The sequence below is a fragment of the Micromys minutus genome (assembly GCF_963924665.1).
Source record: "Micromys minutus genome assembly, chromosome: 2".
Taxonomy (NCBI): Eukaryota; Metazoa; Chordata; class Mammalia; order Rodentia; family Muridae; genus Micromys; species Micromys minutus.
Window position 1 is genome coordinate 57,722,536 of NC_137971.1, and position 21,858 is coordinate 57,744,393.

The following is a 21,858-nucleotide window of genomic DNA, read 5'->3' on the forward strand; positions in this document are numbered from 1 at the left end:
TGGAAATGTTCCGGCCTACTCTTGTCTCCCCTTCAGCTTGGTTTCTTTTTTTAAATTTTAAATATAAATGTTCTCCCTCCCACACAATTTTGAGGTAATTCAAGAACTTGAGGGTAGCTGGTTCTACTGCCATCTGTTTTTCCCTCAAGCTGCCAAACATCAGTTTTCTCCAAGTGGATCAGGCACCTGCAGGCGATGGTATCACAGCTATCTCCAGCTAGGCGACCAGACGCTGTGGCGACTCGACCGAGTAGAGATAGAACGTCCCTGTTCTAGGTGCCTGCGGCTGGTTGAGCAGGCTTCTGCTCGCAAGGGAGCATTCAGGTTTAGGCATGCGCAGACGTCTGACAGCCATTTTAAGGGGCCATGGAGCGCCAGAAAAAGCCACTGCGCAGGCGTATACCGGAGACTCTGCGCGTCCCCCTGAGCCCTGAGTACGCGTGCGCGGACTAGCCGGAAGAGGCGGGGTCAACTATTGCCAAGCGCTGTGCTTTGGGAACACCGAGGTGGGGCGAGGCGGGGCGACTGTCAGCTGACTGAGGAGCCGATTGCCTCGCGGGACAACGGTCGGCAACGCTGGTTGTGGTGGGAGCGGAAGAGCTCTTCCGGCGGGTCTCTGTGCAGTCGGCGAGGCAGAGGGCCGCCGCAGCACCATGGCGACCACCGTCAGCACGCAGCGCGGGCCGGTGAGTCCTCTGGGCCAGAGCCTGGCTGAGGCAGCGGAGCCTGGGGTCGGGCTTCTCTTTTCAATCTCTCGCGGGGCCCCTCGCAGGTTGCTCTGCCATCCCAGGGCTTCGCGGGTCCTACCTTCGGGAGCCCATACAGAGTAGCGACTCTGGTCCTTCGGACCTCTCGGGTGAAGGAAGGCAGAACTTGATGGTTCCCCAGATGCCCACGGGCCCTGAAGCTCCTTGATAGAGAGGGATCCTGACTCCCGTGGTCCTCCTGGGTGGAGGCCTTGAATCCCTTAGTCCTCTACACAGCGGAAACCTTACCCCATTGGTCCCCAGATGGAGTGGGACCCCAGCTCCCCTTAGTTCCTCAGATAGAAAGGGCCCAGAATCCCTCCCTTACTTTCTCGGATTCATCACTCACTTGGTCTCCCAGATGGACACGAGTCGTGACTCTTTTGGTCTCCTAGATGGATCGTGGTCTTGACCTCATTAAGTTCCCAAACCGAGAGGGGCCTTGGCTCCCGTGGTCTCTTAAGAGGAGTAGAGCTGGACACCGTTGGTCCCCCAAAAGGAGAGATATCCTGGTCTCCTTGGTTTCAAAGATGGTGAAAGATCCCACTTTGTAGTCAGTCCTTAGTTGTGACAGTTTCCTCCTCTCCCTAACATCTATAGCAAATAGGGTACTCCTCTTGAGCTCAGTTAGTGGCTACCTTCTCAAGCCTCAATTTCTTCATTTACAAATTTATAAATGAGGAAAAAGGAGCAGAGAACTTGGAAGACCCAACAGAGTTGTCTCTTCGGGATTGTCTTTGGTTCTATGATATTACCTGTCTTACCTCCTGGTGTGGATGTCCTACCAGTAGCTCCCTGAGACTGGTGTGGGTGGGATGTTGTTAGCCAACAGTGGCTGTGTGTAGTAGAATACAGTTCTGATGAGCACCAATGTCTTTTTCCCTGAAGTTAATATTGAATGTTCCTACAAAGGCTGTGGTTTTTTTCACCCTGACAGCTTGGTGTTGGCTCGTGGGGTGTGTGTGTGTGTGTGTGTGTGTGTGTTAGATGCTTTTTAGGAAGGGGTTGAATGGAGCTTTCCAGAGTTGGAGTTACCTTCATGTTAACAATCTTCTTCATCTTCACTGTATCTCAGCAAACTATAGAAGATTGATGGTGGCTGACAGAGGAGAGAGGGAGCAAGAGCTTTGCCCTTTTTTTATCCCCTGCCAAGTGGACACATGGCCAAGGAGAGTGGATCCTTTCTTACTGTGTGGTCTGAGAGGGTCCTTACCTCCTGTGGCTGAGTTTGAATTTATCTAATGGTGAGCTGGGTGTCTGTCATGAACAAGAAGCTATCTTTCCCTGTTGCTTAGAGAAATTGTGGTGGTGTACAGCGCTTAATAACCTACACAGTGATGAGTAATTGGGAGTGTCAGATGATGTTCATACTAGCAGAATCTGTGGTGTCAAATCCTACTTGCCCAGTGTTCCAGGGATAACATAGTCATAGAAATACAACATAGACAGATGAATAGTTTTAGAGAACTCTGGATGGTTTGTAACTTTGGGCTCCAAGAACTTGCTGTAAGTGACCAGTATCTCAAGCTTTACTTGGAAAATGGATGACTTCATCATAATATTAGTGGCCACAGTATTTTGAGCAACCAGACACTGAGCCACAGGTGTGGAGCACAGAGACACAGCTGTGCATGGTAACTTACATAAGCCAGAAAATAACAATCACCCTCAGACCAATGAGAACAGAAAGGTATGGACTTGATATGGGAAGACTGTATGAGCCATGGCCAGGGTCTCTGTAGAATAGAAGGCCTTGAACTTCATCTGAGAAGTGCTGTTTCTCAGAGTGCAGACATTTTTCAGTTTTCAACTTTTCACTGGCTGCTTCACCTGGAGTGATATACCCATCTAACTCTGGATTCACTAATGTTTGCAAAGGCTTTCAGCCAGTTGTCAGGGTCTAGTAGAACTGCCAGAGTGAGGTATGCTTCCCTGCTCTTCATGTCACACTCAGGGAGTGCTGCTACCAAACAGAAGAAATGCATGCATTTGGTCAGTGTGGGGCCCTGCAAGGGTCTTTGTGTAGCCCCAGCAGGGGTTAGGCTATGGCCCAGTGTCTCCCTCCTAGGAGCCTGGACTTAGGTCTGGGCAGCTGACCTTTACCTCTGATGAGTGGGAAAGAACTAACAAGAGTGTCTTGACAGGTTATGAAAGGCAGAGGACAATCTCACTTGGGCGAGGAGGGCTCTCTATTCTTGGTTAAGGGTTTAGGTGGGCAGGTATGAGGGCCAATAGCCTACACCTACATAGTTGTAAAGAAATCAGTTTTTCCCCAGGATATGTGGTCTTTTACCTGTTTAGATTTTAGGAGTTTTGTTTGGTTTCATTTTTTTAAATAGCTACCACAGAGCACTGCACCCTATGCTATATCCTTATCACTTTTGAGAAATGCTGGCTTTCAAAATTTGCTACCTAGTCCATAAACCCACTCCTTTCCTACAGTGAGTGACTTGGAGGATCCTACTTCTTGTGGAGATACATGCAGGGAGGTCTTGCTGTCTGGAGGTTACACCAGATGTAGGAGTGGCGTTTTGAAGGTCCTCCTTTATAGATGTGTTGTGTATAGTCCCACAGGTCCTGATGTGTCTTGCTTGAGACCAGTGAGCTTTGCCAGAGGCCACTGCATCTGGCATTGTCCCTCCTCATTCTGTGGGGGTGGTCTATAGTGCCCATGCCTAGCTGAGCCAATGACTTGACTAGTGATGGCAAAGTGATTTTTTTTTTTATTTTTAGGTTACTTTATGTGTATAAATATTTTGCCTGTGTACATGCATGTATATACCATGTGCATTCTTGGGACCCATGGAAGTCAGAAGAGGGGGTCAGATTCTCCAGAACTGGAGATACATATGGTTGTGAACCATGTAGGTATTGGGAATTGAACCCAGGTTCTTTGGAAGAGCAGCCACTGCACTTAACCACTGGAACATCTCTCCAGCTCCAAAAGAGTCATTTTAAAATTTGTTCATATATTCTGTACTTGGTAACTAGATTTGTTGTTATAGATAAGCTTTTCTCATCAGCCAGAGGTGCCTGGGTTGTCCCTAAACAGTTTCTAAAGTAAGGTTAAAATATAGGCATCTAATTTTCTAGTAATAGAGAAGAGAGTTGAGTTCTTTAGGGTATGTCAGATTTGTTTGTTTGTGTTACTACATATATGTAGTTTTCAAACCTCCAGTGTAAGTTGGCATCCTCTTGTCTATGCATCTTCACAGGGCAGAACCTGAGCAAGAGGTTGTGCTCCCCAGCTGGCCACTAGGCCTATGTCTCTGGGTCTTTGAGAATGTCTGCTCTGGATTCTGAGGTGAGGCTAGACCTGAATATAAGTTCACAGACTTACATCAGGCTGTGGTGACAAGATAGTGACCTCTACTGTTTTCTTGCCTTTTACTTTATGTGATTTTGTGACTACTCTACTTTTCCTTTTAGAAAGTATTTACAGGGTTTTTCTTTCTTTTGATAATGTTTGACTTTACATTTTATTCAACATTTACATTGCTATATGTTACCCATAGCAACATATAGCTGTACCCTTAAAAGTCAAATCTAAGAAGTACAAGTTTCTGTTGGAACCTATTTTAATTTATTTTATACAACATAAATATATACACATTTAACACTTTAAGGCTTCCATTTGTTTCTATTCTTGCTTTGAGTCATTAAAGAGTTTTTAAAGTATGTAATTAGTAGTAATTACATTTCTAATGTTTGTAATCAGTAGTAAATTCTTTACCAGTTTGGTAAATGTATGGCTTATTTCTTTTCTCTTGGGAGTTACCCTAGGAATTTTAACACACCGTCTTGCAGATTTGAAGTTGATTGCATCTGTCTTCCCCAGTGTGCAAAGACTGGTGACTGATGGCCCCATCCACCTGGTGGGGTTGTGCCATATTTGCTGGTTCTCCTTTCCTTTGAGTAGGTCTGAGATGTGTCTTTTTCTTCCTCACCCCCTCTGTGTGTCTGTTTATCCCTTTGCTCTGCTTTCAAGTTCCTCTTTTAGAACTCTTGACTGTGGTTCCTGAGAGCTCTGTCTCAGTCCACTGCACATCTGCCCTGCTGTCTTCCTACTCACTCCTTTACTAGTCTGCCATTCTTGAGTTTCCATCCTGACTGAGGGCTAATCACAGTATATAGAACTGTTGTCAGGGCTCATGAGGATGTACCAAATTTATGTATGGAGAGTGCAACAGGCCCACAAACTAGAGAGATGCTAGGTCCTTATGAATTATTTTTCATTTCTTAGAAAGCATATTTCTGTGGTTGAATCCTTTTCTAATAATATTCTGCTTTGACACCAGAGAGGCAGTAGAGATGGGTACAGGTGGGTTGTGCAGTTGCCAGGTACCTTTTGGAGGCAGATGGGACTGTCTCTGGTGACTGGGGAGACACAGCAGCAGCTAGTTTTGTGCGTAAGAATCCCTTTGATCACTGGCTCTGGAAGGCTGTCCTGGCTTTGGCATCAGGCATCAGGCATCTCTGCCCAGCTGCCACAGAGGCTCTAAACTATGAGCTGGTGCTTCTTTAGGATTCTTCCTTGCTCCTTTTAGCCTTGCTAGTGCCATAGCCTCACACATACATGCATGCATGCAGCTCACACATTCATGCACACACACCTGTTGAAGTAACTGTCACTGTCCATCTTTTTTGCTGAACTTGAGACTAGCAGTTTCTTGACTTTTCCTACAGTGTCCCAGACATGCTAGCAGGCAGGTGCTTTGTGCTGGGCAGGCCAAAAGCCTTTGGACAACCCTAGGAAAGACAGCTAGCGTCTCTGATGATGGGGAAATTCCATGGGCTGTGCCACAGCTTATAAAGAATTGCCCTCAAGTGCTACCCGGAGCCAAGGCTGAAGCTTACTGTGCCTTGCCTACTCGTCCCCCTTTTTTGGTCAGGGTCCTAGGGATTTCTTTCATTCTTTTAGGGACACAAAACATCCCATTCTTTTTGACAGTTGTGAGTCTGGACCATGTAGATACTTCTGACTAGGGAAGTCAAACATTGCTTGGGGGCTCTTCCTTTGTCCCAGGCCATAAGGAATGAATATACTTTTGCTTACTTATATTCTTACAGCTTTTCCATGGGGATGGTGCCTGGAATTGAAATTGTTGGATGTTAACCCTCATGTTTGAACTCATTTGTTAGTATTGAACCATGTATTTATCTTTTACTCTTAGGTAAACTATAAAAAAAGATCCATTGTGAATCTGTTAACAGAATCTTCGTTTAATTTTTCTGAGTGTTTAAACCATGATTAAAAATTTATATTTCATATGACCAATATATAGCAAAAATTTCCTCCATCAGTATATGGCAAAAATACATTTTAGGATTAGCCCTGTATTTTAAAACTTTACTAAAAATAGCTGTTTATTGATGGTATTTTCTAGTGCTGTCATTGACTTTATAGAATTTGCACCAATGCCTGGATTCATTTCTTGCTTTGAAGTGTTTCTCACTATGCTAACACTGGTGACTCCTTTAGATACACAAGAGGTCTGTGTCCTCATTTAGACAAATCATCAGGGAGTTGCAGCAACAGGCAGGCTTGTCTTTTCTTTCCCAGGGACAGAGAATTTTGGTTGTATAACCACCTTGTTTATCTGATTCAGGCTGAAGTCTTTCCTATTCTCCCTGTTTATTCTTTAGGTTAAGGTGAAACTTTTTCTAGTAAAATTGTGACTTGAGGAAAGCTATAGAACAAAATTTTCTTCGTATTACTCTATTTCCCCTGATGTCATATTCTCAGACCATGTTCACTGCCACAGAACTGGCTTCAGTCCATGCTCTAGATTCAGCTAGTTCTCTTCACTGTCGTGGACTCCTCCCAGTACCTTGCCTTGCCTGGCCTTTGACCATATCTCAGGCTTTTTTGTTTTTTGTTTTTGTTTTGTTTTTTGAGAAGGTACATTGTTGATGGTGTTGTAGCACATCCCTTATTTGGATGAAGGGTCACCTAGAGAAGGCAGAATGGGTTAGCTTTTCTACCATGTTGCTTTTCTACTCTTCAGTAAAACTGTTAAATTCACATTGTTAAAACTTTCCTTTCCTATTTATAATTTTATAGTTACATTCTTATTGAAAAATAGCACATTTGAATTTAATCTTTGAGGGGCAAAAGTACTGAGGATTGAATTTAGTGCATTGTGCATGCTGGGCAAATGTTCTGCCATAGAGCTCTACCTCTGTCTACATCTTATCTTAATCTCACCCCCACCCCGACAGCCTCTTCCTCTTTAGTGAAAGCCTGGAAGAATATAATATGAAATCTCAGTGTCTGAAGTTTCTAGTCCCAAGAAGAGGACAGATAAACAATTAAAGTAAAAAATAGCCTGACTTGTTCCACATGGCCTTTCCTGACTCTATTGCCTGAAGCAGCCCCCATGACTACCTATATCCTGACCTAACACTGTGATATCTGCTGGCCTGCTTACTCCCCTGTGTGTGTCCTTTGGAGATACAAGTGTGCCCTGCTGCAGCACTAACACTATAATACATGGCATACAGTTGATAGTTATTCCTATGACAAGTGAGAACTTGGTCTATAGGTTAACCCCAAGAACCTGGCTTAAGAAAACCTGGTTTTTCCCATTTATGATGTATAGATAAAGCTGGGTAAACATCTTAGAGGTGCACCCTCTAAATTCACTATAGATTAGCACAGGTATGAGCCAGGAGTTCTTCTGGGAGGGTCTCAGTGTTTTCTATATACCATAGACACTGGTTCTTGTCTTCTCGAGCCACAGCCCTTTCTCGTCTCTTCTGTACTCCCCAGACGCATTTGTGATGTGCCTTGGGAAAGGCTGGCTGTCCAAGGGAGGCTTCAGGCATTTGAAACTGTGCCTTTCTTAGAAACCATGGGTCTTACTGGCCACAGCTACTTTGTGGAAAGCTTCTGCTTGTGAGAGCTGTGTTCCCTCCTGGTTCTGGATTGAGAGACCCCAGAGGTGCAGAGAGGCATGTTACTGAGTGGTCACCACTCACAGACAAGTGTGATGCACTTTTTTTAAGTTAGAAGAGAGTAATGGGAACATCATCAGGTCAACTGCTCAAGGGTGGCCTACAGAGAACTCTGGGCTGTATCCTTGGTTGGTTCTGAACATCTGACTAGTCTGTATTTTCTGGAAACACAGAAATGGAGAGGATAATGGGCTACACTTGTGGATCCAGTGACTTTTGCTTGCTTATTTCCTTTAATTAATTGTTTGTTTATTTTGAGATAGGGTCTTGTTTTATAACTCAAGCTGGCCTGGAACTCACTCTAGCTCAGAATCTCACAGTACTCCACTGCCTCATTCTCACAAGTGCTGGGAATGCAAGAGTGAGCCATCATGCCTACCTTTTTCAAGGACCTTTGAAAAGAGGACCCAGACCCCTTGGAAACAGGGTTTTCCAGGTGCTGGGAGCTGAAAAACCTGCAGAAAGTGCAAGTGTAGATAATGCTTATCAGTGGGAGCCCACAGCCAGGTGGATAGGCAGGAGTGTGTGCAGTGGAGGTAGTCAGGGTGTCACAGAACCTGGGTGCCAAGTGCCCCAGGAGCTCTGTAAATTCACTCTGTAACAGCTCACATATGACATTGGTGTTTCTAGGGAAGCATGCGTGGAGGGACCACTTTTAGGCACTTGGTTGCTGCTCAGGTCTTCTCAAGTGGGTTTTCAGCCTTCACAGCTTCATCAGCTGTTGCTTAATTGTGAGCATTCCCTCTATGTAACTCAGACCAGCACCCACTGGCAAAGAGCAGTTCTGCCTTCTGTTGGGTTACCCTAACTGAAGCTGTGGATGCTTGCTCCCAAGGCTGTTCTTGCTGGTCCTAAGTAGCTAGAATCTCAGCTGCTACAAAGGGGTCCTTGGTCCTCCCATCTTGGGCCCCAGGCAGGTGTATGCCATTTCCAACTGGTGTTTTCTTTCCAGGAAGTCCTGTATTCCTGTGGTCTCCCTCTGTGATAGGGTCCTGTAGTTAACTCCAGAATGACTCTTAGTCGGAGCTACCATGAGGAGTCTTGGTTAACCTTTCCTTTGCTCTCCTATTTTTCTTGAAAAATGTTATTTTCTTAGAGCACTTTAGGTCTCCCTCGAGCCGTAATAGCTTGCCTTTTTGGTGACTGAAGTATATTCTTAACCTTTCAAGGGCATTTGTTTGCCTTGAGCACCTCCTGAATAAGAAGGTATGTGTCTTCAGGGGAAGGAAGCTCAGATAAGGACAAGCTGGAATCTCTTGTAGGAAAGACAGACAGATAGACATATAGACAGACAGAAAACAAAAAGCACTCTCTGGACCTTGGTAAGGTGAGGGGAGCTAACCTGGGCTTGAGTGACACAGTGCTCCAAGGTAAGGCAGAGAGTACTGTGTGGTTGCTTGGTAACCTGCTGTGTTTGACTCTACTCTTCCTCTCTCCTCACTGGAAGGTCTACATTGGTGAACTCCCCCAGGACTTCCTCCGTATAACGCCCACACAGCAGCAGCAGCAGATCCAACTGGATGCCCAGGCAGCCCAGCAGCTGCAGTATGGAGGAGCAGTTGGCACTGTGGGTCGCCTCAGCATCACTGTAGTACAGGTGGGTCTCCATTTCCTGTTAAAGACTGGTGGGATTGAGCAGAAGAGGGGGAAGTGGGTATGGGCATGGGGCTTTGTACTTATTTCCCATGAGGACAATAATACCTGTTGATTTCCCAGGGATCTGCCCAAGATACTATTGGTCCATGTCGGGCATTATCCTCCATGAGGATGCTTTCCCTGACCCCTTTATAGCAGCTGAGGTCTTAGCTACTCAGTTCTACACAACTGCCCTGCAAACAGTGGTTCCCATTCAGCCTCAACTGCATGCTGAGGCCTAGGATGTGCAGTTAGTTCAAAGTGTCAGATGAAAAGTCTTGTCTTGCTGCTTCCAGGTAGTTGCTTACTCCAGGTATGGCCAGGTTCCCAGAGTCATGTGAGTCTCCAGGAGTGACTGGCAGCATGTTCAGGAGCAGGTTACTGACACAGTTAGGTGAATGTGAGGGCTACTCTTTCACACACTGGGAAATACCTGTAGGAAAAGCAGTTTATGTAAGTACTGGCCTTTGTCTCTGCTGGTGGAGTCCTCATTTTTCTAAATTTGGTGTTATTTCAGGCAAAATTGGCAAAGAATTACGGCATGACTCGTATGGACCCTTACTGCCGGCTGCGTCTGGGCTATGCTGTTTATGAAACTCCCACAGCACACAACGGCGCCAAGAACCCTCGATGGAACAAGGTCATTCAGTGCACAGTACCCCCAGGTGTGGACTCGTTCTACCTTGAGATCTTCGATGAGGTGAGAGATGCCCCAGTGTTACAGACATGCCAAGTTTGGGATCTGACAGCCATGGGTGTGCTGTAGTATGCCTTGAGGTTTTAGTCATGAGGCTGCTCTACTGGTGCTCAAGCTCTGTGTACTAGCATTTAGTGGCTAGTGACTGGTTGACCTGCCTGGACACCTGGCATTTAGTAGCTAAATGACAAGGTACAGCTTTCTCCTGTCTCGGCTCCTTTGACAGAGTTCATTGGGAACCATCACAGTGATAGAAGCATGAGTAGAGTGTGAAAGTAGGTGCTCATGGGTGGGTCAAATTTCAAGCAAGGCAGGCTGCACTAGTGATAGGAGCACTGTTCTTGCAGGCCGGAGTTCCAGGCTCTGCCAGTAATGTCCCATGACCATACCAGCAGTTAGGCATGTAGTTATTTTAGGGCAGTAAGGAAACTCAGGTGGCTGAGATATCTCCTCGTAGCTTAGTTCAGGAGACCATGTGCTTGCCTCCTTGAAACAGAGCAAAGGGCAGTGGAAAGAGAATAGGGACAGTGAGAGCCAGAGAAGAAGTGGGCATGGGCAGTCTAGTGAGGAGGACACAGCTTCTCCTTTGTCTTGGCCCTCTTTCTCTGCTTTCTTCCTCTGTGTATGAGAATAGTAGGGATATGAGGAGGAGGTTTGGGGCTAAGGATGATGGCTTGGAGCTCTGTACCTACTGGACTTGAGACTTGCAGCTTATATCTAGTTGATTAGGAGTAGGGCCACAAGAACTGGGGAGGACAGTGTCCATCCCTGAGCAAAGATGACAGCTCAGAGATTCTTTTTTGTCCTTTGGCCTGGCCTTATGGTGGTTACTCAGAAGATGCAGAAGTGGTGGTGGCCAGATATAGGTGATCTATGGATATCTGGGAAGCTCCTTGAAGGAAGGTGGAGCAGTGAGGAGGATCCCTGTCCTGCCAGGAAGATAGAAGGTAGATATAGACAGCAGTCCAGGTGTAGTCACAGCCATAGGCAAAACATGGGTTGTTGAGGGCCATGATGAGGTCATTTTACTCTTGTCTTCCTCAGAGAGCCTTCTCCATGGACGACCGCATAGCTTGGACCCACATCACCATCCCCGAGTCCCTGAAGCAGGGTCAAGTGGAGGATGAGTGGTACAGCCTGAGTGGAAGGCAGGGTGACGACAAGGAGGGCATGATTAACCTGGTCATGTCCTACACGGTGAGCTCACTGCCTGGAGAGGCCAGCCTCAAGAGGTTCTGGCAACCTCCGTGAGGCAGCTATGGCTCCCAGAACCTTGGGAAGTCATGGGAGGCAGGGCTGGGGGTCTGGGCTCCCACTTTGTATTGTCTAGGCCTTTTGTTTTAGTTGTTTTTAAGCCTTTGAGAATAGGGGTATAAAGCACCCTGTATTCAGGCCTCCTCAGCTTTGCCATCCTGCATACCTCTCCTGGTGTTGAGTGTCAATCTGCCCTGAACAAGTGCTTTATGTAGCATAGGTCCGTTTTATACTAGCTCATCTACAGCTTAAGATTATTTGAGTTGGGTCAGAAGTGGCTCAACAGGTAAGAGCACTGCTGCTCTTGTGGAAATTTCCAGGTTTGATTCCCAGCACCCACATGGTGACACACAACCAATTGTAACTCTAGTTCCAGGGGATTCAATACACTAAACTAACCTTCACTGGCATCAGGGACATACATAATACACATACGCACATGCATGCAAAACACTAAGACATGTTAAATAAATAAAGCCGTTCAGTATTTCTGAGAGAAGCTACTGATACTGACGCAGTCTCCACAACAGACCCTGAACGGAGCTTTGTAAGTCCTGTGTGAGAAGTGGTGGTGGTTGCAGCTCATATGAGGCCAGTGGTTGACATCATTTGTTTCCTTTAATCTTCACCCTAACTTTTGTTCTCATTGAAACTGAAACGCCTTCATTTCGCTAGATTGGCTGGCTAATGAACTTGAGGGATCTTCTTGTCTCTGATTCCCTAGTCCTAGGATTATAGATACGTAGCTTTATGTACGGGCACTGGAGATTGAACTCAGGTCCTCATGCTTGTGCACCAAGCACTTTCCTAACTGAGCTGTAGTTCTATGAGTCTGCAGCCCAAGTCTTCTAGCTGAAGGGAGTTAGTCTGCGGGAGTGGTGCAGATGAATCCAGTGGCCAGGGACACTACATTCTTGCTGAGGACTCCATGTCTTGGGTGTTATTGTCTGGGCTGTGGCTAGAACTATTCCTATGGTACTGGAAGTAACAAGATTGACATATGGTATGATCCTCCTTGATACCCATAATTTTCTTTGTTGTGTTTCAGTCCCTCCCAGCTGCCATGATGATGCCGCCTCAGCCTGTGGTCCTAATGCCAACTGTGTACCAGCAGGGTGTTGGCTATGTGCCCATTGCAGGTGTGTACTGCTCTTTGGTAGGCAGTCAAAGTAGGATAGGAGGAGGGAAGGGCCCAGTGTTTTCTATGAAGCTTAAGTAGTGTGGAATTATGTAAGCACGTCTACTTTACATGAAGATCCTTCTAAAACTTATTCCAGTGTCACATTTGAATTATTTATGCATACATAGGAAATAGTGTTTGCCCTAACTGTTGCCATAAGTAATGGATTGAAATTTTTGGAGGTGTAGAAATGTTGTCTAGAACATTTTCATGTATGAATTACTGGAATAAGGAAACCTGGTTCCTGTTAGACAAGGCATACTACATTTTAAAAAAAATATCATGCTTTCATTGAAAGTGTTTACCCACATAAATTAATACCTGCTTGGGTCATAAAATCAAGATGGGGATATTATGTATTTTTAAAAATTTTCTAATCTTCCTGTGGATTTCTCAGTGCCTGGTGTTCAACTGGCCCTCCTACCAGAGTAGGGCAAGCCAGATGAGATCACACAGCTGCTTTCTTGGCTTCAGCCAACAAGAAAGACTGTGGCTCTGAGAGTAGACCCCAGGGCAGGCCTGCAGGCCCCCTGTTTTCTACTAGGGGCCAGGAAACTGGAGTCCAAGCAGACCATGGTAGTCCTGCTATCCCAAGGAACTCAAAAGGCTAAGGCAGTGAGGATGGCCAGTCAAGAGGGCAGGAGGGAATATGAGGTCCTGGGTGGTCTTGGCCTATATGGTCCCTGCTTGCTGGTGCTCAAGGTGAGTGTTGCCTTGGATCTAGAACAGCACAGAGCTGCTGTGGCTCAGTGGTGTGGGGTCTGAGGGTCCCACAGCCAGAATGAAGTGACTCATTAGTCGTTATTAGACTCAGCCCTCATGCCAGCTGAGCTAGGGAAGATAGTACAGGACTTGGGAATGAAATCTACCCACACATATCCTGAAAACAGCCCTGACAGACAGAACTTGGGCCTTCTGCCTATGACAAATCTTCCTGCAGGAACAAAGAGTAACACTTTGCAAAGGAAAGGGAGGGTAAGTTCACAGGGTTCCAGGCCCCTGCAGTATTTGGAATGGACTAGGTTGTCACCAGATCAGCAGAGACTAGACTGTACAGCCTACAGTAGCCTGCAGTAGAGGGCAATCCAGTAAAGTGGGGAGTGACTTAAAGGACCTTAGAGAAACCTTAAATCAGTGTGGTTGTTCACTGGGAGCCTTAGAAATCTAGAGAGTGGGGTTTTAGGGTGTATGCTTTCTGGAGTCCCCAATACAAGATCCTGACCTTTCCAGTTGTTCAGTGATTGGATCCTGAGGTTTGAGGGTTGGGTTCCCAGAGTGGCTCTCAGGTTCCCTTTTAAATTGCAGTCCCCTCAGGGTATGTATAGAATTTGTCATTGGGCTGTCTGAATTGGAGGTCTGAGAAAGGAGAAGCAGGTGGAAAGCAGTGTGCACAGATGGTACCCCAGTGTAGCAGAGGCAACTGGTCACAGATGGGACAATGCAGCAGAGTCTGTTCCCTGAGTCTCTCAGGCCAGAAGTCATAACAAGGGCTGCAGTCCTTTCTGAAGCTCCAGAGAGGGAACTTTTACCTTCTCCAGCTCTTGTATGTCTTCATACTCTTGTGGTTGCCACCCTCTTTGTGTGTTTGTGTCCTGTAAGGTCATTGGATAAGGGCTCTTCTGCTCCCTCATGGTCTTATCTGAACAAGTACCCTCTTTCCAAGTAGAGTCTGTCTATAGGCACCGGGTCATACTTTAGTATATCTTTGGGTGGAGGCAGAGGGGTGGGGAAGCAACAAAGACAAACTTCTGTCTAATTACAAACAGGAGAACTACTTCTAAACAAAAGATAAAAGTTGTTGACCAGTTTACCCTTTCTTGGCTCCTGTCCTTCATTCTCTGTAATGCCTCTATACTGCTCTAGAATGTGTATTTTAGGAAAGGCACCTATACAAATAGACTTTGATCCTCACTTTTGATGTAGTACATTTTTAAAGTTAGAAATAGTTTCCTACCGACAGAAAAGCTTCCACAGAAATAAAAGGCTGTTTTTTCTTTGGAAACCAGCCTCTGATGTTTGATCTATCCCCATGTAAGCATGCTTTCCGGAAGTCCTCTTCCCAAGGGGATGTGCTGCAGGCCACAGAGCCGGTGGACTGGGTCTTCCCAGAACTTGGGACAGGCTCTGCAGTTATTTGCTACCCTGTTCATTATCTGGCCAGGTGTACCCAGATGCTGCTAAGAAAGCTGCTCTCTTTCATTTGTGCTGCTCACAGGGTAGTGTTGGGTAAGGTGACACAGTTTGCCTTTTCATTCTCTTGAGAACCTCTTTGTATCTCCTGAAGGATTGTATTCAAGGTCACAGTTGCTGCCTGCTTTTTTTTGTCAGACTGAGCTGTCCACTGATAGTTGTAGCAGTGTGGACTTAAGGATTGTTTTATTTTCTGAGCTATTAATTTGTTACTGTATTGTCACTCAGTGATCCCAGATTGGCCAGACCTTTTGGCTGAATTATGTGCTTTTTGATGTCTCACATGCTGTGTGAGCTTCCTGACGTTGGCACAGGAAGCCTCTGGCCATCTTGTACTTTTCCTTCTTCTGCCCCAGAATTAACCACTTCTCCCTGAACCCAGGCTTCCACTAATGGAGACTCAGTTCTCAAAAAGTTCTTGAATTGTTTATTTATCTTAATCACTGGAGGCATTATAAGCATGTTGCTTCACTGAACCCAATGTTCAGCTTTGGTTCTTATAATCCCTATGTTTATGATAGCAGAGCTATCCTAGCAAGGTACTTGGGGTATCCTGTGCAGAGATGACTAGGGGCTGCCATCTGGTCAATGTGTCAGGTTATCTCAGTCCACAGAGGCAGGAGCAGCAATTCATCCAGGGCGTTTTTATTCCTGTTGCCCTTTGGCTTCTCAAAAATGAGGTCAAGTCACATGATATTTCTTGCTTATATCAGCTTCATGCTGCAGAGTTTACTGTCTTGGGAAGAATCATAGCCTTGACTATTCACAGTGTGAGGTGTGTGTACACAGACTGTTCGTGAAAGAGGACTGCACTCAAGCAGCTGACAGTAAGGTGAGATAAGTCTGTGACCAGTTAGACAGGAATGAGGAGACTCACATGTTAGCCTTTTCTCACTGCTCATTGGTCCATATGCCCAGGGGCCAATGCATAGCCTTTAGGGGCCTGCTGCCTCTGTAGTATCAAGAGGCATAGACCCTGTTGTCTGTGTTTGAAGTATTGGGTTCAAGATCACAGCTGCTGCTTTGCAGAGCTGAAGCTGAAGGTTGAGGATCAGGGCCTGTGTTTATGAATCTATTAGTTTGAGAGCTTAGAAATGTCCTGTGATATGCAGCCTGCTCCTCAGATCCTTAGCCAGTAGGGGTAGCCTCAGATGCCTTTAGCTGTTGGTGTCAGTTCTGGGCTGTTGCAGTAAGGCCATTTAGGACCCAGACAGTCTGTGCTGCCATGCTAAGCACAAGTTTTTCTTGGATGGTAAGTTCCCTTGCTTTTGTTTTCTGAGTGGAATTCTGTTGGTGAAAGGCTTTTGTTTCACCGAACTTTTTGTGTCTGCCTATCTATAATGTCTAAGTTGTAGCTAAGTGTCCTGCCATTGGAAAGAAATTAGTCCTACTCCATCAGTTTGTGTCAATTTATGATGAGGGGTCATAGGGTTATACCATTGAGCTGCCCTTATTCAACATGGTGCTTTAGTGTGAGCTACAGGTTTACTTCCATCTGCCTGGCTTCTCACTGTACCCACTTGAACTAGAGAGGACACATTGTTTGTATCCCAAGATTGCAGGGTCCTGTTCATTCTTTACCCGCAAAGTTGGCTGGTCACCCCACATCTGCTCTCACAAATTCAAGAAAGTTTTGATAAACTGGTCCATACTCGCTCATGATAACAGGTCAGACTTGGATTGGGAATAAGATATCCACTCTGGAGGATGGAAGACACTAGTGCCAGCCTTTCTTGGAGTGGCCTGCTCCCAAAGGAGCTGGTTTATGAGAGCAGATTACTGCAAGCAGCTTTTCTAGGCTGACCCCATGCAGTTGGTCTGCAGGTTTTGTAGCAGTGCCCAGTCCTCTTTTCCCTGTACCCAGCTTGGCTGAAAAGTGTTGGAAAAGTTTGAGCAGGACTCAAAAGAATGCTACCTAGCCTGGATATAGTTAGACACCTTTCCTTGTGTTGCTGCAGTGGCTGTGTTCATTCCTGCATTCATGAGATTGTTTGGGTCCCTTTAGAAACAGGCTACTGTCTTACACCTGGGCCAGGCAACAATTTTGTCTTTTTGTTTTCTTTAGAAAACACAGAAATATTATAAGAATATGTTTTTGTTTTAATCCCAGGTGTGAGACATGAAGCTGCTTCAGATTGTCCACAGCAGCTGACTATGGTTTGCCTCATGCTCTAGCAGAGGCATGGTTTGGCCAGCTGCAGATAGTTTCTGCAGTTGTGTGGTGTTTGGAGTTCTAGGGACTTTTCAGAGGGTATATAAATGCTAGGGTCCGGAGAGGTGGGGTGTGTTGTTGTTTGTGGCTTGTTAAGTAGTCATGTGCAAAGAAGAAACAAGAAGGAGTTAGATGTGTTGATGGCAAAGGTCAGACTTGCCCCAAAGATCTTGATGCCCCTAATCAGCAGGAATTAGTCTAATGATAAGCCCCCTTCCTTTCTATCCTTTTTTTTTTCTTTTCTATCTAGTATTGGGAGTTCAAAAGATTGGAGAAGGTATTAAAAAGAAGAACCCACAAAACAGCAAATGTCAGCTATACATACCCCTATATAGTGACAACTTGTAAGGTATCTGATGACAATCTGTCCAGGTCACTCAGGACAGAGGCATGAAGATGAAGGCTTGGCCCAGAGGGTACTTAGGAAACCTGCCTCTGTTCCTCGGTTTGTACTCCTTCATCTGGCACAGGGTGCAGGGGAGCCATGTAACATCAGTGCTGAGCCCTTCGCCAGCAGCCTTTTGTAGCAATAGATTTGGCTCCTGTGCTCCACTGAAGGCCCTGGTGCCTCTGGCTGCTGAACAGTGATGTACTTTCTGATGTGTATTGTCTTCATTGTGAAAGGCTAGTATGCAGCTCTTCTTGATGCTTTCAGAGAGTGTTTTATTTAGCTTTATCTTACCATATGCATGATTACTGTAATGTCTTTGCTAGGTTGTGAAGGTAAATTCTAGAATGTTGCCACAAGCAAACTTTGGAGTATTGGGTGAAACAAGCATAATACTTTGTCCCTAATCCAGTAAAGACTTATGTCTGTGATGAGTCTCCTAAGTTCTTGAAGTAGCACATTTGTTTACCAAATTTTCATCTTGCTCCCTGTAATTTTTGTTTAGATAGATTCATTTTGAATTTTATGTTCAGAAAGAAAATAGATCAGGAGAGGGAGCCTCAGTAGTGAGGAGGATGGCCCATCCCATCTGCCATGGGCCTCCCTGTGGGATGTGGTTTCAAGTCAGACTTAAGGTAGTCTTTCCCCGTGAGGCCAGTGAGATATATTATTTCTTCCTTGGCACTGTAGCTTTGTGACCCTACTGTTTTTGTCCTAGAACTCACTCTGTAGACCAGGTTGGCCTTGAACTTAGAGATTCTCCTGTTGCCTTCCAAGTATTGGGATTAAAGGCATGCACCACCATGCCTGCTGACCTCACTCTTTTTAACCAAACTTCAACTTTTGTTTTCAGGGATGCCTGCTGTCTGCAGCCCTGGCATGGTGCCTATGGCCATGCCCCCACCAGCTGTGGCTCCTCAGCCCCGCTGTAATGAGGAGGACCTCAAGGCTATCCAGGACATGTTTCCCAACATGGACAGGGAAGTAATCCGTTCTGTGCTTGAAGCCCAGAGAGGGAACAAAGATGCTGCCATCAATTCCTTGCTGCAAATGGGTGAAGAGTCCTAGACCCACCTGTGGCCCTCGACTTCACACCACTGACCCTTGGGCTTGTCCACCCAGGGTTCCCCAGGGTCATCATCCCAAGATTCCAATGAAAGACCATCCACATACCCCTTCCTTGGACATCTGCGCCGTCCCTTCCCACATATTTTGGGGATGCATGTGGATTTTCGGTTCTAGGCAGGCAGTCCTCCTCAATGTTGCTAGGGGACAGGTTTGGGGGTCAGTTCTCTCCTTGTCTCTAGCTGGGTGATGGTGGCATGACCCTGTTATTGCACAGACCAGTGGTCCTATTTGGGGACCTGCATCTCCTTCCTCACCCTATTCTGGAAAGCATTCTTACAAAAAGCAACTGCCTCTGCCAGGATACTAGAAATTGTACAGCATCCTTCTGAGTTGATGATGGATGGCATGGAGTTACTCAGCCTAGCTGGGATGGTTGTTGAGGGTACACGGAGTTTATGTGCACTTACTTACAGGTTATTTTTAGAACTTTCAAGCTAAAAGCTCTTTCCTCCTCTTATGTTGTATGTGAACCTGGGCCCCTCAGCTAGTCCTGGGCAGTGAGATATGCTTCTCAGCCATATCCAGCAGGTCTCTAACCTCCTGTCTAGCTTACCTGCCACTGTCTGGCTATGCTTCAGCCACAGAAACCCAACCTGAATATAGAAGGTGTCCAGACCTGGTGCTTGGCTGGCATGGCCCCACCTTGGCCCTCATTGTTGGAGGCTGCTTTCTACTTCCTCTTATTTAGTACCAGCATTGTGGGTCTTACTCCAGGGGCTGTTCTTGTTGATAGAGCTTCTCACAGAGCCCAGGGTTAAGTGAAGAGATGGGTGAGTGTGGCACTGTGTACTTACTACTAAAATTTAAGCATTGTGACACTACTGACTGGCAGTATCCTGTGTGGACCCATACTGTAGCTTGGCTTGAGTGATAAAATCCACGCTTAAATTAAGCCTTCATGGAGGTAGAGGTGCCTGTACCTGATCAGTGGATATTGTGTGTTATATTTTGGGTTGCAAACCTTTGAGCCCATGGCTTGGCTATAGATCTGTTTAGGGAGAAAATGGATGGCACCTTGTCCTAAGATTCAGTCCTTGATAGCTTTCTCAGAATCAATACACTGTACAGGTACTGTTACGATCCTATCGAGCATTGTCACATGTTTATGGTGTTCCAGTTTTGCCTTACATTGCAGTTGCTTTTTGTTTCTCTGAGAATTTGCACACCCAGTGTTTGAATATATGATCCACCAATATGGGCATGAAGGTGACTCCTAGCAGTTTGGACTATTGTGAAGGACTTCAAATAAGAAAATTATTGCTTCAGTTTTGCTCCTAGCCTCCTAAAAACACAGTAAAATATACTACTTTCTGTTATCCGTGGGGGTGCTTTTTGTCAAATGTATTGTTCATAAGTATTTATTTTTGTAAGCCTAGAGGCAGTATGGAGTGATGGTGATCATGGGATGGTGGTAACAAGCACTTTTCTTTAGTTGTAGGCCTTTTAAACCTTTTAACTGCAAAATGGAGAAGAAAGACCAATGTTTGTTAGATTCAACCACTCACTTTAACACAACCAGGCACTGAAGTCTCCATTCTAGACTGTTGTGTGCCCTTGTGCTTGGTAAGCAAATGCCCTCTTATAGGGTGGATGAGTCAAGCAGGCAGGACTTTCTTAAGTGGTCTACTCAGTGTTACCAGCAGACTCGAGACACTGCAAAGCAGGAACCTCAGCACATGTCTTTAGGTCTCAGGTGTGGCTCTGTGCTTCAGCTTCTGCCTTAAAGAGCTGTGTGCTGAGCACAGGGCCACTTTGTTCATGTGAGGTTCTGTAGCGAGCATCAGAATTTACTGCCAGCCCCTGAGCAGTCCCCAGGGCACTCAGGGGCAGCAATCATTAACTTGTGCTTGCTTCAGTGAGGAAGAGTGATGGTTTTAAGACAGATTTAAGACTTGAGATGAACACAGACAGACCCTTCCCTTTGTCACGAACATTTTATTTTTTTAATAGATTGAAGAAAGATGACATTTTCTAAGACCTGAGTGATACTCCACTCTCCTAAGTTTTGTGCTGTTTTTGTCTTGGAATTTCACATCAGCGCCCATCTAGTGCAAGGAAAGAGACAGTGCTTGTCAACGCCTGTGTAGGTACCAAGGCATCAGAGCATGGCTTGCTTGGCCTTCCATCCCATCCTGAATCTTCTTGAGATGAAAAGTCATCCCTGGAAGGAGCTCAAAGGCAGAGGCCACAGCAGAGGCAGACAAGCTTCTGTGTGGGGACCAGGCTTTCACTGGGTGCCATTGCTGCCCTTGCCAAGTTTGAAGATTGATGTTGGTAGCAAAATTTCCAAAGGTGATTTTACTGGAACTCCTGCCCTCAAGGTGTTCACTGGAGTCCCTGCCGTCAGGCCAGCTCCAGGGTAGGTAGGCATGGGTCTGGGGATGGCCTGGGCTGTTTTTCTTTGGACATGTTGGTTGGCTGAAGTTGTAAACTGCTGCACGTTTGTGGTCTGCCATGGCCAGTGGCTGTCATCTCACCATGTGAGTAATGCTTACCTGACTGACAGAAGTGTGGTGCCTGGGCTCCGCCCTTGCCCTCCCAGGCCACTCTTTACAGACACTGGTCTCATCTGGTACACTGTCTAGAGGTTGGTGGGAATGGTTCTCAGAACTCTGTCTGTGGTTATCTTGGGGATGGGGGTCTATGTCCAGATTTTTCTTTGATTATACAATATATTTTTACTTTTCAGCCTTCTAATTTAAAAGTAGTCTATATAAAATAGAAAAATAAAGTCCTTTAAGGAAATGTTTATCATTTTTTGTTCTAGAGTATTTTTTTAACTATTTATTGGTTCTTTGTGAATTTCACATCACGCACCTCAGTCCCACTCATCTCCCCTTCCCCTAGTACCTACCTTCCACCCTTGTAACCTCTCAACCCCCCCCCCCCCGAAAAGAGGGGGAAAACTCTCGTTGTGGAAACTAGTGCATCGCACTGTGTCCCATAATATATCCTTTTGTCTATACTTGCAAATGTTTATTACCTTGAGTCATTGGTCTGGAATGAGGCCTCTGGCTTCTGTTACACCATCTATACTGGAACCTCATTAGACTCCTCCGGGATATCCTGTTGGTGCCTTGTGTTATGGAGATCCTGCAGCTTTGGATCTGTAGGACCAGCCACTTGACGCACTCCAGCAGTTTATCCCTGGGATGGATGTTGAGGTGGGCCAATTCAAAGTCCTGGACCTGGGCCTGAGAGGTATCTGATCTGGGGACAGAGCCAGCTATTCTGGCTCATCCACGCCTGCTCTATCAGGGCCACTGTGCTGCCCAGGTGAGGTGCAAGGCCTGCTCTCCTGACCCCAGGGCCAGGTCTCCAGCCTGCTGCAAGTAGCTAGGGGTGAGTGGAGAGGAAGATATCTCTCCCTGATCTATGCCACCACACAGGAAACAAATGTCAGGGCCAACTCTCCCAAACTCAAACCGTGGGCCTGAGTCACCTAAAACTCCCATTACCAGAGTCAGCTCT

At 46.0% G+C, this 21,858-nt stretch overlaps 1 protein-coding gene across 1 annotated transcript; it reads left to right on the top strand.

Annotated features, from left to right (window-relative positions):
- Positions 1-549: 549 nt before the first annotated feature.
- On the top strand, positions 550-21,136 carry TOLLIP (toll interacting protein). Its single transcript, XM_080910903.1, has 6 exons — positions 550-686; positions 9,151-9,300; positions 9,856-10,038; positions 11,080-11,232; positions 12,338-12,428; positions 18,113-21,136. Exons 1-6 carry the CDS (start codon positions 654-656, stop codon positions 18,325-18,327), a joined length of 825 nt encoding a protein of 274 aa, XP_080767029.1. The 5' UTR covers positions 550-653; the 3' UTR covers positions 18,328-21,136.
- The last annotated feature ends 722 nt before the right edge of the window (positions 21,137-21,858 follow it).